Below are 17338 nucleotides of genomic sequence, written 5' to 3'. Positions count from 1 at the left end.
TTCTTCTCAGAATGGAATGAACCTCTACTTCTATGTCATGTTGAAGAGCATCCAGTGATTGTGAGGTCTGAGAAATAATATTAATTAGCACTTGCTGTGGCAAGAGAAGCAGTGGGCAGCAATGTCTAAAAAACACTGGATATGGGACATGTTGACAGAATTCCGTTATATCAAATCATAGGCACACCAGGATTTGTCTCAAGCTCCTCCTTCCAGTAACACACTATCACAGGCCACGCACCACATTATTGGAAGTTCACAATCTTAGGGGAGCAATACAAAGACTGCTTTTATCACATCCCATCTTCCAGTATTTGATCCTTTCAGTAGATATGAATGAGCTAGCAGGTGCAACACAGCAAAGACACACAGTTTGTTCCAAATGACGTGTGGTTTACGTTAGTGAACCACACAACGTGAAGGTTTCCCTTCACCAAGGGACAAGTTTGAAATACTTTATCGAATAAATTACCAGGCTTACATTAGTCCAGTAAGACAAATACTTATTTTGTCTAAGTTATACAAAAGGGAAGAAAATTCCAGAAACCAAGTGGCTCTCAGGGATGGGTTGTGCATCATTCTTTTTACAAGCACTGTCTACTTGAGCTATTGAGGGAGGGAAGAGAAGAAGCATTTTGGAATAGGGAATAAGAAAGCAGGATTCGGACAGTATCAGAGTGTTCTTGACACACAGGAGTCTAGCAAACTTCTTGGGTCAAAAGTTAGCAAAGATTCTTACCCCACCAGGAAGCAAAAGCTGTTGCCTTCTTAACCAACAGACTCCACGCAGTCACTGTGCAGAGAATAACAATGAGTGTTAAGATATTGTATATGAATAAATTAGAATTGGTCAATTTTTCATGGCACTTTGAAAAAAATAGATGCAAAAATAAAGTTCAGGGCAGACTAAATTGCATCAGATACTGGTTGGTAAAAAATCATAAATCAAGGTTTGTGTGACAATGAATTTGACTGTATTCATTTTCAAAGATTTTAAACATTGGTGTCTTCTGATCCAGAGATCACAGAGCAACGTAAGATGCATTAGAAGTGTCAAAGACATCTGCTACAAGATTAGCAAGTGGTAGGAATGTGTTACAGTATATGCCAGAGGTTAAAACACAGGTTGCTTCAGTTTTTAAATCAAATGATCTTGTATTCTTTGTAAGCTTCGTCTTTTATTCCTTCAGACTTCTCTTTTTTGATGCTTTTGAAATACCTTTCTTTGAAAACTAAATGTTGTTCTTCTTCCGACATGAAAAAGTAACTATCACCCAGAGAAGATCATAGATCGCTAATTTCATCATCACAACTGCCTCTCTCCTGTGTCATGAAAAGAAAGTAATAAAATGTACCATATGAGACAGAGATAATTCTATCTCTCTTTTTTTTCTACTACTGCCGGGGGCATTTCAAAATGAAACTCTCATCAAACATACTGAAGTCTTCTTAGGAAACCATGATCACAACATAGCTCACTCTTTCCACACATTCACATCTTTCTGGGGAAAAAACAACACCATGTTTTCTCAATTCTGAGTTTATTTATTGTATCATACAGGACTGAAGACAGTGTCCAATGCTCTTGATTTCCTCATTTGAAGTTTTATTTAAGCAGCTGAGGATTTAGGATTCAAAACAACAAGATCAGTGTGTCTATCTTGTGGCACCTATCTGTTGTTCCATTATTTTCTTTCACTAACATCAGCAATCCCATTTCATGAGGGGCTTGAACACTCAGTCACAGTAAACCTCAGACTTCTCTGCTGCAAGATAAAGGAGTTCATGTCTTTTGAACTCTCTTGTGTATGACGGTGCTTTTAATATTTTTAGTTTATTACTTTAGTTTCTCTTCCATGGATTCAATACCCTAAACATTGATGTGTTGAGCCGTAATGCAGTTTAAATACTGACTTCCCCGACATGAATATGCAGTCTTTTGAAACGCACACACAAACATTTTCCCTTTATTTAGTTTTTTATGCTCTTTTCCACACCATCAGAATAAGGATATTTCTTGACTAAGACCCTTTCATCTGTCTTGTTGTTAGTTTCCAGGTAGTGGTGGGAATATGTTGCAAAATTATATTGACAATGTAACTCATGCTTGAATGATAATGGCACAATAATTGAGATAGTAAGACAACACTAGCATTTTACATGCTGGTATTACGGCTAGAAAACACACAACACAACACACAGCACAACAAACCAACATGCATATAAATCATGCGGCAAAATAACATTTAACCTGAGCAGACCAGGATCACTGTTATTTTGCTGCATTGGCAGAAAGTCTTTGTCAGCTCACAAGGCCTTAATTGTGTCTTCCATCATGTTCATCTCACTCCCGTCAAACTGGAGTTCTGCTGTTCGCCTTCAGCAGAAAGTCAGTCTCGTTATGATTTGTTAGAAATAACTGCCAAGCCCATCATGTCCCAATTTATACAAAAGGCAGTAAAGGATTATGCATGTTGTTCCATCATGTGTAGAATTTATGAACGAGTCATTATACTGGCTTTTAGCCTCTTTCAAGTACAGCATTATTGAGATAGGAAACAGGTGACATTTCGCAAAGCAAAATACTATGATTCAGTGAAGTACATAGCGTATAGTGACTAAATATCATTAAATAAGATTTTCAATGACCATGGAGAGTCAGTTTTACATATCATCTGAAAGATGGTTCTTTAATCACAGTACACAGTACAGTACGTCTCTCCTTTACTATAATGGGACATTAGGACCCACACAAACTACAGGACAAGCGCCCCCTACTGATCCCACTAACACCTCTTCCACCAGAAACCTTAGCTTTTCCAGGAGCCCATCCAGTTACTGACCAGGTACACGCCTGCCTAGCATCAGGGGGTTGCCAATTGTGATATGACTGCTGGCTCTATATCTTATTATATATAATTGAGTCAATAACCATGTAATCCCCTGCAGAGCAAATATACTAAAATATATTTTCTGTTTTTTATCAAGATATTCCGGCTATATTTAAGAGTTTGAGCTGGAATGAAATTCTGAAGATCTGGTAGTCAACCTGGAGATCAGTAACACATCTAGTTCAATTTCAGGTTTAGGCAATTTCAGTGAATTAGTTTTACCACAAGAGGGCGCTATCATCGTTTTAGCGTAGATGAACGTTGTACTCGTGTAGACACGTTTCACAGGCGACACATACAGTAAGAAAAAAACGTTTCCCTCCTTTCATAACAGCTTTAACTGAAGCCTTTAAGACAGTAAGAGCTTTCTCATTCTGCCTTCTTACGCCCTGAATTATTTAATTTGACTGTGTTAATTTAACCAATGCACCGTTCTCTCAGGTCTTTTTCGGTGAATTATTAAAATAGATGCATTGTATCTGAAACACAGTAAAAACCTACGCCAGGAAGCAAGGGAGGGACATTTTTTTTTAAACCCAACGCATGTAAAAACTTTAACAATTATCAGGAGAATCAAGGCCTTTAAAGTGCGGCACCAAAACCTGCTGCAGCATCAAAAGTGCATGCAGACATCTACAAGTAATACCGCATTGTCACTCAGTGTGGCGATGAAGCACGACAGAGCCCCTCTGATAAGGAGAGATAAGGGGAGGGAAGATGTTATTTCTGTTGGGCTGCGCTCTTTTGCTTTTGGTCAGGGATAGTTTCTCAATGTGCTGGGTCAAGATGGAGAACACACCCATGCCAGCTGAGCTCCCTTCTTCAACAGATAAGGGGGCAATGCACCTAGAGCACTTTCAATTTCCCCACTGTGATGACTGGGGAAGCTGTTCTGGCTAAAAGACACTCTCAGGAGCTAATCTGACAGCTACAAAATTGACACTGAAGACACCACATAGATGTTAATCATGCTCGATGTTTGACAAGGTTTGTAGCTCAGAGACTCATGAATAATCCTAATAAATAGAGTCAGAATCAGTTCTCAATTTTATGGCTTACCCAAAGGGCAAGGCAGAAGGAAGTTAATTACTTTGAATAGGTAACACACAGTGTCTAAGTGGAAGATTCAATGCCTGACCCAGACATTTCCTGATGACAGGCTCTTCACTTTAATGGCTGGACCACTCTGCCTCTGAAATAACTTACATGCCAGCACTAAGGTCATTTGGTGATTTAAAGAAAGATTTGGCTAGCTTTGATAAAAAGCAGCTGCTTACAAACATTTTGGTTGTTTTTCAATGTTTCAGAAGCATATTATAAATGACTTGTCAGTATTTTGATTGTACAACAGCTGTACTGATTCTGTAAGCCCTAATTCCAAAAGAGTTTAAGGTAAATCTAATTGATATTGCAAAACTGCAATTCAATACATTGTTTTGAAAAGCCATTCTTATCTAATGGTTTGATTACTTTGCTCTTTGCCAATGATCAAAGATACTGAAGAGCTGATTGATCACGTGCTGGAAAAGGGATAAGTTTGTGGGAAGATACAATCTCTGTTTTTTGAAAACAAAGTTAAAATGAAAAAATAGAAAATACCTTGTTTTAAAAATCATCCTTTTTTTAAACATAACTGCACCTGCCATCTACTGGTTACAAGACAACAAAATCAATTAAACAAAATTGCTGCACTGCTGATTCGCTCAATCTCTTAACAGACCTGCTGTCTGTTAATAGATACAGCCAGCAGTGGTAATTTTAGCTGAAACAAGTGTACAGAAAACCTGGTTTCATTCATTCATCCATTTGGTTGCCAGCAGACATATCACCCGGGGACACTATACTGTAAAAAGGTGCCGTCCTTCCGATGAGAAGAAAAAGCGAGATCCTAACTCTCTGTGGTCATTAAAAATCCCAGGGCATTTCTTGAAAAGAAAAGGGGTGTAACACTGGCATCCTGGCTAAATATCCCATTGGCCCTTACCAATCATGGTCTCCTAATAATCTCCATCTGTGAATTGGCTTCATTACTCTGCTCTCCTCCCCACTGATAGCTGATGTGTGGTGAGTGTTCTGGCGCACTATGGCTGCCGTCGCATCATCCAGGTGGGGCTGCACATTGGTGGTGGTGGAGGGGAGTCCCCATTACCTGTAAAGTGCTTTGAGTGGAGTGTCCAGAAAAGCACTATATAAGTGTAAGCAATTATTATTATAAATTCTCATGCTTTACAAGCACAGTTTGAAAGTCAAATATGGAGAAGCACTTTTTGTTAGAATCGTGTCTCCAAGTAGCAGCACGGTTTTTACGCAGTGGACATGGATGAAAAAGGGCTGTCAAAGAGATATTTAGTTTAATTTAGTAAATTTAGTAAAGATATTTAGTAATAGAAATCATACCAGAACTCCAAAATGTCAATTATTGGTTTGGTTAACCTCAAGTCATTAAGAGCTCCTTAAGAATGGAATGCTATTTGGCCACATCCTCCAAATCCCAAGGTTTCCAAAAACAGCTGTAGGTACTCACGGTGAGGTCCTACAGTGCCTTCAAAAAGTATTTACCCCCCTGAATATCCCCTTGGATTTTTCACAATTTGTTTGGTTGCAAAACTCAAAAAGAAAAACATTTCCTTGACAAAACTGTTCTATGTAAATGCCTCCATAATGTCAAAGTGGAACAAATGTTCTGAATTGTTTTTAAATGTAATGTAATTGATTTGATAACTATTCACTCACAGTCCTCCTGTGGTCAATTAAATTGTTGGCATGATTTCTGAAGAAATTAACCTTTCTGTATAAAGTACCTCAGTTGACAGTGCATGTCAGAGCAGAAAACTCTATTATGAGGACCAAGGAACTGTCTGTACAACTCCTGGATACAACTATGAGGAAGCATAGAGGCAGGGTTAAGTATGAAAACATATCTAAGATGTTGGAAGTTCCCTGGAGCACATTCAGATCTTTCATTATTAGGGAAAAGGAAAAAATAGAGACCCTCCCAGACTCTTCCTAAAGCAGACTGTCTACCCAAACTGTGCAATTGGGCAAAAAGGACCTTAGTCAGAGAAATGACCAAGAACACAATGACCACCTTGTCAGAATTAGATGGTACTGATGGGAGAACCTGCTCAGAGTACGACAATCTATTCAGCACTACACAGATTTAGACTCTATGGGAGTGTGAGCCAAAGGCCGCATAATAGCATGACTGGAATCTGCAAAAAGGCATATGGCAGGCCCTGAGACGAAAGATCTTCTGGTCTGATTAAACGAAAATTGAACCCCTCGCCTGAATGCAAAGCACTGTGCCTGGTGCAAACCATACACAGCTCATCACCCGTGTAACCCCAGGGTCCAGGGAACTTAGTACAAGAAGCTAAATATTATGATTAAGTAGTTTACACATCTGTAGGTGAGTGGGCCACTGGGATGTGCTCAGAGTTCGGACTAGCTCGGCTGCTCTGTTGGTGCCTCTGTGAAGAAGTTCCTTCTGCTCCTTCCACACAACATTTCGTCACTTCCCACCTCTTCTCAGTTGATTCTCCGCTCTTTGTTGTGTTGCCCCCATAGCCATGAGACTTTATATAAAATGCATCGAAGGTAAGGATGTATGTCTGTGGCCAACAGACAAAGCTCGTACTCATTTTTAAAAACAACTGTCAACAAAGGTGGTATTCATGAAACAAACTGGACATCAAAGGTAACTGAGCCAAGTTTAGCTATTTTTTTGTTTTTGTAAGAGTGTTTTGGCCCAACATAAGCATTCTTACTTTTACCGCTGGGGAGCACTGACCGAATTAAATTGACACAATTGAAAGTCGCACATACAGAGCAAACAGCATTGTGCCCTTTAGCACAAATCCATCCCAGCAGAAATACAGCGAGGCAACAGAACAAAATGTGCTGCATCTTCGTAGTTATCTTGTGTATGGAGCTGGAACTTGAACAGCACAAACAGACACCTTAGCAAAGTTTCATGTCCCTGGCTTCAGGCTGAGCCTGTAGCTACTGCCCAAGTGCTGTGGTAGCAGCAAGGCAGAAGAGTGTAGTGTGCATTACTTCAGAGGCGATAGAAAGACTATGGGCCTTTTTTTTTGACTGATGCCAAGACCTCCGCCTTTGCAAATATGATAAGGGAAAATGTGCCAGTGCTCTCCACATACCCTGTTAATGTTTAAGCCTGATAACCCCCTTTTTTTTGGGCGGGAGTTGCAAACTGACAGATCTGAAGCCAAAAGTGACTGATCACGACTTGCTTTTTCCTCTCCTCACCCAAAGTGAAGTTTCTCTTTTTTTCTGGGGGGGAAGCAACATGGAGGATCGAGGTGAGAACTATCCACGCTCAGAAAAAAAGGACACAAATGACAACGAAGGTATTTCCTGTACTAACAAGAAATGTAGTCTTGGCAATGAGGGGATAGACAAATGCAAGGCTAATACTGTTGTAGTCACCGAGTTAGGGGGAGGACAAGTACACTAGACAATGACCTACAATTCAGAGACATTTTTGTTTTTGTTTTGTATTTTAATTTGTTAAATGGCTGAACAACACAAATTAGATTAACAATCTTAACCAATATGATACTGTTCTGTGTGCATTTTATACATTTCTAAATAACATAGAATAAAGCATACTGAATAGGGTGCTATTGAGCTACTTAATATGGAGAGGATTTCCTTATATTCAGGATGCAGACCTAGTTTTACAATGAGAATTGCAGTCACAATCATTAATAATCATTGTGATCATTAGAGACATATTGTATTTTATTTAGAAATTTCTAAAGTTTAATATGAAAAGTATATATTCATTTATCCTGATTTCGACTAGCTGTGTCCATGTATATTACTGAATCAATACTGGGTTTTAAGGCATATGTGATATTTAGTGGAATTTCTACATCATTATGACACTTATGCTGTCACATAGTACATCAGTCATCAGTTCCTTTATTTTTTATTGTAGCATAAAATGTATGCTGCCATGTATATCCATCACCATGACAAAAAGTTAGGTATTTTAATGATATTTTGAGAAACAGAGCTGCTTGTAAAACCATTGAAATAACACTGAACAGACAGTGAAAATCATCTCATTTGAAACACAATAACACATCTCTGGACATTCATCTACAGTATGTAAATATGACTAAGTGTAGCAAATGAGTAATATGAACAGCACCATCTACATCATCTTTGTATTAAAAAAAGTCAATTTACTTACCTCTTGCTCATAAAAGAAAACTAATACAGTATCCTGTTTAAACTAAGAATCTATTATTGGGGTGCAAAACAATTTTGTGTAGGTTAACAGAAACTGGCTTCTGTTTTTTTCTGTTTTTTTCCATGTTGTTTACAAACAGTGCAAATAATTTTATCCAGAAAATTATCTTCATTTTTTTAAATGAAATGTGCAGTAATGTGAAATAGACAGGATTATCAAGTGGATTTGATTTTTATAGAAAGCAGAAATCAAATGTGCTTGTAAACCAAACAATAATAAATTATGTCAGCAATGTAATTTTAGCAATGCAGAGTAACAATGTGAGATGAAAAATGACAGCCTGGCATCCTACATACTATGTACATACTACATACTGGTATGTAAATGTTTATGTAAAACAGTATCGAGCATCACAGCTTTATTTGTTGTAATTGAATCCATAACATGGACTTCATTCACAATTTTACAATTAAGACAAGAAACAGCCCTTTTATTAAAATATAAATACATAGTTATTTACTGTACATCTAAAAGTTAACTTAATTCAAAAGCAGAAAATCACTTTAGTTCTGCATATAGGGATAATTTCATACCCGATTAGATGCTCTTGTGTGAAGAATGTTGTCATGCAAGGTATTGACTGCTGAAGAGAAAAATATTTTCATTATACAGTCTTTAATATATTACTACACATATTCAGATCAGTACACTATAGTAACATATTTCATCTTAATTTATTGGTTAATTAGGTGCGTCAAAGAGTTTAAGTTAATATTAGTCAGCCTGTGCAGTTAAATAGATTAAACTAAATCTATTGGAAATGCATTTTAGTTTATTAAAGATTTAAAAAATTCCTTAAATAGATTAGATGAATACAATAAATAAATAGAATAGATTGCATTTCATTCATAACGGGGGTATTTCTCTTCATCCAAAAATTGAAATGACATGTGGCAGCCATTATGCAATAGCCACATCACCATACAATCCAGAAATAAATCTGCAGACTGTCACTGCAGAAATAACAGTATATATTGTGTGTCTATTATACCTTGCAACAAACTTAGCGCACACATTTTTAATTCAGAACCTGAAAGCTCAGACTGGACACTTCTAGGGATACAGTAAATGTCATCTAAAACTAAAAAGAAAAAAATAAATATGTTGACGGTAAAAAGTAATCAGACCTGCGAATTCAATATTTGCTGGATGTATCTTAAGTCTCTACGCATTTTGTTCTTTGGAATAATGCAATATTTTCCCATATTTTCCTTGACTAATTTGTTCATGCTCTCTTTGAAGTTTCTTGGGTATTATGTATGAACAGCAGTTTTCAAGTCTTTTCACAGATTCACAAAAGGATTCAAGTCATTACTTTGACTAGGCCACTCAAGGACATTGACTTCCTTATTCATTAAACCACTACAGTGTAGCTTGGGCCTTATGATTTGAATGCGATTGAAGGTTAATTTTCACTCTAGGTTCTTCAACAGAATGAAACAGGTTTTCTCGTTATATTTGCCTATGCCATACATTTTCCCTCAGTCCCATCAAGCTTCTCACATGGCAAGCAGCCCCATAACATCATAACATAATATTGTCAACACTATTCTTGACAGTAGGGATGATACACTGTGTTCTTGTCACTAAGATGTAACATTTTGCATTTACTCCAAAACGTTCCAGTTTTGTTGCCTGACTACAAAACTAATTTTGCAGAATATTTGGAGTATTACATAAATACATTGTTACAACATCTATGCAGGATTTGAGATGTGATTTTAGTAACGTCTTTCTTCTTACTGCATGTCAGCTTTGACTTGTGGACATTTTCTCCCATCTCAGCAATTGAAATCTGAAGCTTTTTCAAAGTCGCCATTGCTCTCACCCAGCTGCTCAGTTTGGAGGGACAGCCTGATGTAGACAGTCTGGACAGTATGATAAACCTTCAACTCCCTAATGATCCACTTCACTGTGCCCAAAAGAATATTATGTGTCTTTTTTAGAATTTAGTTTTCTTATAACCTTCTCAGGGTCTGTGCTTTTCTCCAACTTTATCTCTTAGTTGTTTTTAATGGTCCTTAGTCTTCATGATCAAATCTTTGCTGACATTTGCCTACCTGACTGAAGGACCATATGCAGAAAGTTGTTTTTGATTCTTAAATCATGAAATACCTTTATAATCATTACTTTAGCATTTTGTCACGTTAATCATCTGTGTAGTTCTTTTTCTGTTTTACTTTGTGTGGAGTAGTTTGTGTATACAACAAATACTCATTGCAAATTCAAAGTATCATTCAAAAACTCAGGTGTCACAGCAAGCTTTAAAGCAACATAATGTGAAAACTGTAAAAATGAAGTATCTGGAATGTGATTATTGATGATTGTTTTTGCTGTATATTGATAAATTGATCTTTTGTGATTGACTATGATACGCTTAAGTGACTTTGATGCATAAAAGTTTTGCGTAGATTGATCGATGTCACAGAGTCTAGTGCAGAATGATACGCTAATTGTTGCTGTTTACAACAAAACTAGTAATGGGAAAATCCAAGTTCAGTTCAGTTCAGTTTATTGTCATATGCACAAATGCAATGAAATGTGTATTTGTATGTATGCTCCAATACAAAGAATACAAAGACATTAAGAAAACACCAGAAACATAAACACAGAAAGTGTGATGGTTTAAGCAGTAACTCACTAAACTGCCCTTCCTGTGGGCTTATCCTCATATGACAACATTCCCACAGGACACAAAATGCTGTCATGCTACTCATATACAGTGAGTATATATATATACTCATATACAGCGCCGTCCTTCAGATGCTACTTAAAAACAATGTTCTGACTCTCTGTGGCCATTAGAAATTCCAAGACGATTCTTGAAAAAAATAGGGGTGTTACCCTGCCATTCTAGCCAAATTTCCCATTGCCCTTCTAATAATCCCCATCTATGAATTGGCTCTGACTCTGTTCTCCTCCCCACTGACAGCTGGTGTGTGGGGCGTGTACTGGTGCACTATGGCTGCCATTGCATCATCCAGGTAGGGGCTACACATTGGTGGTGGTGGTGGAGGGGTGTGCTCTAAGCGGAGTGTCCAGAAAAGTGCTACAGCATATAAGTGTAAGGAATTATAATTGTTTTCTGTTAGAGGAGAACGTGACAGTTATTTTATGGATGCCCTATCTACCAGGCTTGAGCTACACTGAATACTTGTGGATTCTGGACAATGTGTGCAATGTGTCCAGACCACTAAACAGGCAGGTTTGAAGGTAGTATTGGTTGACCATTAGGATGTCAGTAGGTTTTCTCCGGATTTGAATTTCTAAACTGATGTCCCAAGATAGTGACTAAGGAACATTGCACTATAGGAGATGCTATCCTGGGGATGGGATGTTAAACCCAGTTCCTTACTACTTGGTCATTAAAATATCCCATGGGACTTTTCAAAAGAAAGGCGTGTGAATCCCAGTATCTAGGCTAAATTCCACCTCACACCTGAAGAAGGCTCCATGGCCGAAACGTTGTGCTCTCTTTCTTCTTTTTTTCAGCATGGAATAAACCTATTACTTGTTCCTTTGCAGCCTACGCATACTGACGCAGCTACCCACCTGAACTAAATTCCACTCTGGTCTCCCAATTGTGCAATTTAGTCTTCCGATACAATGCCCCTTTAATTTAACCGAAGCAGTAGTTACTCAGTTCTCTATCTGATCTTATGTGTAGTAGGACTGGTGGCATACTGAGTAATGGCATAAAATGGCAGGTACCTGCAACCTAGGTGCAGGCAGAACTTCATTTCTGGAAACACTCTGTGGCCTTTTAGGATAAAAGTTTATATACATGCAAGAAATTATTATTACTATTAGTAGTAGTAGTAGTAGTACCAGTTGAAGTAGTAGTAACTAAGCAATCTTAAAGTCTTTGAGATTTGTTATGGCATTTTAACACATGCACAGTAGTTTTTTTGTTTGGTGTCTCTCTCCTTTTATTCACATTGGTCATTTTGACTCTTTCAGGTCAAGAGAGATATGTAGGGGAATATTCAGCACAAACGTTTTTCTGGTTATTGAACATTTTTTAAAAACTTCATGACTGTTAATTATGGGAGCTCGGTGGAGCATGGTTAGCATTGTTAACATTGTGAGTTCTAAAGAGTCGGGGTGTTAACTGCAGTGTAAGAGTTCAGAAAGCGATGTAATTGGACACAAGTTTAACTTAAAACAAGGCAATGAGAGGGAAAATAAGCATGCTTGTTTTAGAGAAAACCTAGAAATACTTGAAGACAAAAAAATATGTAAGGATGATCAACAATTCAGAGTTAAATAATAATTGCTTACACTTATATAGCACTTTTCTGGACACTCCACTCAAAGCGCTTTACAGGTAATGGGGACTCCCTTCCACCACCACCAATGTGTAGCCCCCACCTGGATGATGCGACGGCAGCCATAGTGTGTCAGTACTCTCACCACACACCAGCTATCAGTGGGGAGCAGAACAGATGAATAAATCCAAGAGGTCATAATTGGTAAAGGCCAATGGGAAATTTGGCTAGGACATCAGGGTACAGCAGCTATATCACCCTGCAACTCACAACTAGTAACCACTGAAACTAAGCAGGTGTGAGCCTGGCCAGTATCTGGATGGGAAAGACAAAGTTGTTACTGGAAGAGGTGTTAGTGTGGCCACTAGGAAGTACTCACCCTGTGGTCTGTGAGGGTCTTAATGCCCCAGTATAGAGATGAAGACACTATACAGTAAAAAAATTGCCGTCCTTCGAATGAGACGTAAAACGGAGGTCCTGACTCGCTGTGGTCACTAAAACATACAGTAGAATACACAAAATAACTGAGATTTTAAAAACATAACAAGTAGCTCAATTCACAACTCAAACATTATTCCAGCTTTATAAAGGTCCAGTTAATGGTCAGTCTCTTCTGAAAGTCATGGTAGTCATGGTAGGCCTTAATGGCTTGTTTTTCAGATGGGATACGTCGCCGGCTGAGAGACAGAGATCTTCTCCGCAAGAGGAAGGCAGAGGCGCAGGAGAAGGAAACTTACCAGTGGGTTCATCGGTAAATTGTGACAAATTAAAAAGCCAAAGCCAAAACATTGCATATAACTTTTAGTGAAAACCATGTTGATAAACACCAAAATGTCACCATCTGCTGTTTACCTTGGGTAGTGCACCACAATAGAACTTTATGACTGAGATCCATGAACCTTCAGCGGTTCCTATAGTTGAAGTTGGGAATCAAAATGTTGATACCAAATTATTTATCAAGGAAATTTTATATGGCTTGTGCACAAAATAAATACATATTTTTTCATCTCCTAAAAGGTGTTATTTCTTCAAATTGTAGACTACTTTTTGTAGTTCCACTTTCCTCTAACTTTTCAATAATGATGAGACATAATTAATTCTATAGATATTACAAATATGATAATGTTTGCTTATTCAATGTGCCTTGAAATAAAAAAAAACGTTAAATCAGCCACATCAAGGTTTAGCTTCCAAAACAACTAGTTCTTTTTCTCAAAAACAAAGATTTGACTGCAAAATACACCTCCAAGCACTACTTAAAAATAATCAAATCAAGAGAGGCTAAGTAAACACTATTTTCTGCTCCTAACAAAATTTGACTCATTTTGTCAATATGAGAGCAAATGAGAGTAGGGCCTCTGGCTCTTATTGCTTGTTTGGTTGCTAATATTTGATGATCAGAGGATCTCACCCAGCAATTTTAAAAGGAATCTGTATTGGCTTCTCAACAATATGGTTTCTTCCTCCAGATCCCAATAACCTTTGGTGTAAAGAAGGATGATCAAACCCAAAAAGACTGACTTCTTTTTTACTTTTTAAACTCAGATGCTTAATGTCATGTACTGATCGCCTTCCTCAGGTCAAACTGTCTCGAAATTCAGTGGAATAACTAGATGACCACTGACCATTGTATTGCTAATGTATTGGGGGCAACATGGTGGTGCAGTGATTAGCACTGATGCTTTGTAGGGGCCCTGGGTTCAATATCTGGGGTGCTATCTGCGTGGAGCTTGCATGTTTTCCCTGTTTCTGGGTGGGTTTCCTCTGAACGCTCCAGTTTCCTTCAAAATTGCAGAGACATACCGATGGGTTATTTGGCTTCAGGGAAAAGTGACCCCAATATGAGTTGTGTGTGCCCTGTGAAGGACTGGAATCCCACCCAAGTTGTATCCTGCCTTGCACACAATTCTTCCTGGGAAGGGCTCCAGGCTTTCTTGACCGTGAATTGGATAAGTGCTGATTGAAAGTGACAATAATGTGATGGTAATGTGTAACTGGAAAGACCAATTTAAAATTGAAGGGGTCAGGGGTATGGAAGAGAAGAAACACAGCACATTTAACAATCAAAATGTTAAACTTTCTTCTGCCAGCTTTTTAAAAATTTGATTGATTTATTATTTTAATATCTACATTTGCCCTTGCTAAATTGAACATCTTACAACCTTTACAAGCGTTAAGCGTTCAGCCAACAAGAAGTACAATTTCTTTTACTCATCTGGCTCTGACAACCTAGCCGTTAAGCAATGAAAGTCTTAAGGTTCACGCTGACCTGCTTCCTGATCCCTTTCGCGCCGACTGCAGAGAGAAGAGTAGGAAGAAGAGGGAGAGGAAGGAGGAGAAGAGCACTTCCAGCCGGAAAGGACGACCAAGGAGAAAGGAGGCCGACCCGGACACCCAACCCATCGAAGAAGCGCCTTTGACAGGGGAGGGAACAGCTGGAGAGGAAGTCCCCAGCAGTGTTCCTGTCCAAGACCAGCCTGCCAAGGTCCAGATCGGGCAAGACCAGGTCCAAGGACAGGAGGAGATGCTCCCTGGTCCCTCTCAGACAGACAGCACATTGACAGAGCTCCCGAGCAGCCAGCTGGAGGAAGTAGTGGTGATCGAAGACTTGGGGCCAGACGAGAAAGAGGACGTGCCAAAAGCTGCGGAGGACCTGTCCACTGTTTCAGGTAGAAAGACACTCAGATTACACACTGATGAGTAACTAATTACAATGCTGTATTATTTAGCCTCTGAGGTGAAGCAGACTGCGCATCAATGTTTTCATTTCTGAATTGTTATTCTTGGTTCATTTTTTTAAAGGATTGATTTTTAAACACAGGAGGCACGGGCTTAGCATTGTCACCTCGCAGCACTGGGTAGTTCTGGGAAAACTGGCCCTGTAGTGTGTGTGTGCTTGTTTGTGTCTGTGTGTGCCCTGCAATGGCCTGGCATCCTGTTGGGATGGATTTTTGAAAACTTCAACATGAGACGATGCTTGCTTAAATGCAAGATTGTTCATGCCCCACAGCCATGTTTCTATGTTGCATAGTGGTGTGGAAAAGTAAAACTTTGCAATAGCTTTGTCCAGCTTTCAAGCTAGTGATAGCTTGTTATAAACAGAAAATCATAACAAAAGTATGATAAACCATAGTCACTGCATGAAACTATGCTATGGCATATCAGGCAGTGTAAATTTTAACACGGCATAATCTCCTGCTATATAAATATAATCTCAATCTTGAGTTGGACTCCTAAATAAAGGATTGAAGGTTCAGTTCCCAGAAAGGGACCCAGTTTCTCCCTGAGAGAGGTACTTCACACAGATTGCTCTAGCACACACATTTGAATGAATGTTGACTAAGAGTGACCAAAAACTGTATGGTTTATGACTGGAACAAGTTGGCTTTCGGCTTCTTTCAGGAAATGATGGGATGAGATGAGATCAATTAGCTACTACCAAACTGGCTTGGTTTGGTAACTTTTCTCATGTTCTTACGAATGCAGTTCATTCAATTGAGGGGTATAAATAAATAAAAACATCAATAAAATGTGTAAAATAAAAGTATACACTGTTGCTTTGTTGCATTCAATTATAAAGCCTATTTCACAAAAGAGTTGATTTCTTGCTGAAAAACAGGGTAATGACAGCTTAGACAAGGGAGAACAATGTCCCAAAATCTTTTTGTTTCCAATATTATTTTTAATGGAGTTAAATAACCTGAATGTTGAGTAGTGATTAGGACTTGGTTCAATTCCCAGAATGGGATCCAGTTGTCTTCCTGAGACAGGTACTTCACACAAATTGCTCTAGCACATGCAGTTGAATAAATGCTGACTAAAAAATACCATTTAAATCTTTGTAAATTGCTTGCACAAGACTGCCAGTGTAATAACAATTAATTATTAATATTCACTTTCTTTCACAGACTCCGGAGGAGAAGCAGCACCTATGACAAGCTTTCACACGTTGGAACATGAGTACTTCTCCACAGTGTACTTCTGAAGAGTCTCCTCTCTATTCCGATCCTCTTCCTTAAAACCTCCTGTGATACAGATCAGTGATAAAATTCATAGGCTGTGCAGAAATGAGACACTGATGTTACCAATTGCTCTTTGAATTCAGGCATACAATACATACAAATATACAATGTTTTGAATAGTTAATATGATACCTAATGTAATCCACCTTACTCATTGAATTATGCCCCCCTTTTTATAGTGCACCATGGCATGTGTTTATTTTGGAGTATATGGGGATTTTCCACGAAAAAAAAATACTGTGTATAACACAACGTTTGGTCTGTTTGGTGTTTAATTCATCGTTGATTACATTTCTTCTTATTATGGGAAAACCCAGTTTTCCACTAAAATGAGATAAAATAACTGGATAAGCTAGTAATTAAATACAATATGTTGTTAATTGTTATATAGAGGATTACACACCGGAAACCCCTATATGAGCTGGTAGTGTGAAAAAACCTTACAGGTAGCACTTGAGGTCAGACACATCCATTTTAATCACGGGCTGTGCTTCTAATTGAATTGCTGTTAACAATGAAGGTGAACCTATAAGCAAATGTTACTGCTTGTTTTATTGAGAAGAATTTGCAATAAAATGTAGTGTTTCTCACAAAACTCTGATTATTATTGTACTATCTCCACCTGGGGTGTCAGCAGGCTGATCTCAAAGTGACCAACCTTAACTGTTACCACATAAGCTCTGTTCCACATAGTCCACGGCAGTCTGAACTTCTCATTGCGGCTGTGGCTGCACACAAGTGAATGCTAACTTATCTTGGAGGGCTTGACTCCTTCTTTGCTTTAACAGGACCATATTCTCTATATGCTTTGACAAGATACCATTTTCTTTGGTAGAAGTATATTTAAAGCCATTCAGTTGACCACTAGATCTCACA

General features: G+C 38.3%; 1 protein-coding gene across 4 annotated transcripts; it reads left to right on the top strand.

The window, feature by feature from the left end:
- The first annotated feature begins 6997 nt into the window (after positions 1 to 6997).
- Positions 6998 to 17057, top strand: hemgn (hemogen). Of its 4 annotated transcripts, none has more exons than XM_015345182.2 (4): positions 6998 to 7213; positions 13101 to 13191; positions 14742 to 15109; positions 16349 to 17057. In XM_015345182.2, the coding sequence occupies exons 1-4, from the start codon at positions 7201 to 7203 to the stop codon at positions 16423 to 16425; spliced, it is 549 nt and encodes a 182-aa protein (XP_015200668.2). In that variant the 5' UTR covers positions 6998 to 7200; the 3' UTR covers positions 16426 to 17057. The 4 variants fall into 4 exon arrangements, with proteins under 4 accessions (XP_015200668.2, XP_069046904.1, XP_015200666.2 ...); XM_069190803.1 differs by having other exon boundaries at positions 7005 to 7213; positions 13101 to 13179; XM_015345180.2 differs by having other exon boundaries at positions 7007 to 7261.
- The last annotated feature ends 281 nt before the right edge of the window (positions 17058 to 17338 follow it).

This window comes from Lepisosteus oculatus, chromosome 1 (genome assembly GCF_040954835.1).
Source record: "Lepisosteus oculatus isolate fLepOcu1 chromosome 1, fLepOcu1.hap2, whole genome shotgun sequence".
NCBI lineage: Eukaryota > Metazoa > Chordata > Actinopteri > Semionotiformes > Lepisosteidae > Lepisosteus > Lepisosteus oculatus.
The sequence above is the reverse complement of the archived record's forward strand: the minus strand, read 5'-3'. Positions and strand labels throughout refer to the sequence as shown.

Excerpts from the sequence above, each read along its gene's own strand:
- hemgn (XM_015345180.2), top strand. The coding sequence starts at position 7,201 with ATGGAGGATCGAGGTGAGAACTATCCACGCTCAGAAAAAAAGGACACA. Across the intron at positions 13,192-14,741 it reads ACTTACCAGTGGGTTCATCG|AGAGAAGAGTAGGAAGAAGA; the intron begins GTAAATTGTGAC and ends CGCCGACTGCAG. Across the intron at positions 15,110-16,348 it reads GGACCTGTCCACTGTTTCAG|ACTCCGGAGGAGAAGCAGCA; the intron begins GTAGAAAGACAC and ends TTTCTTTCACAG.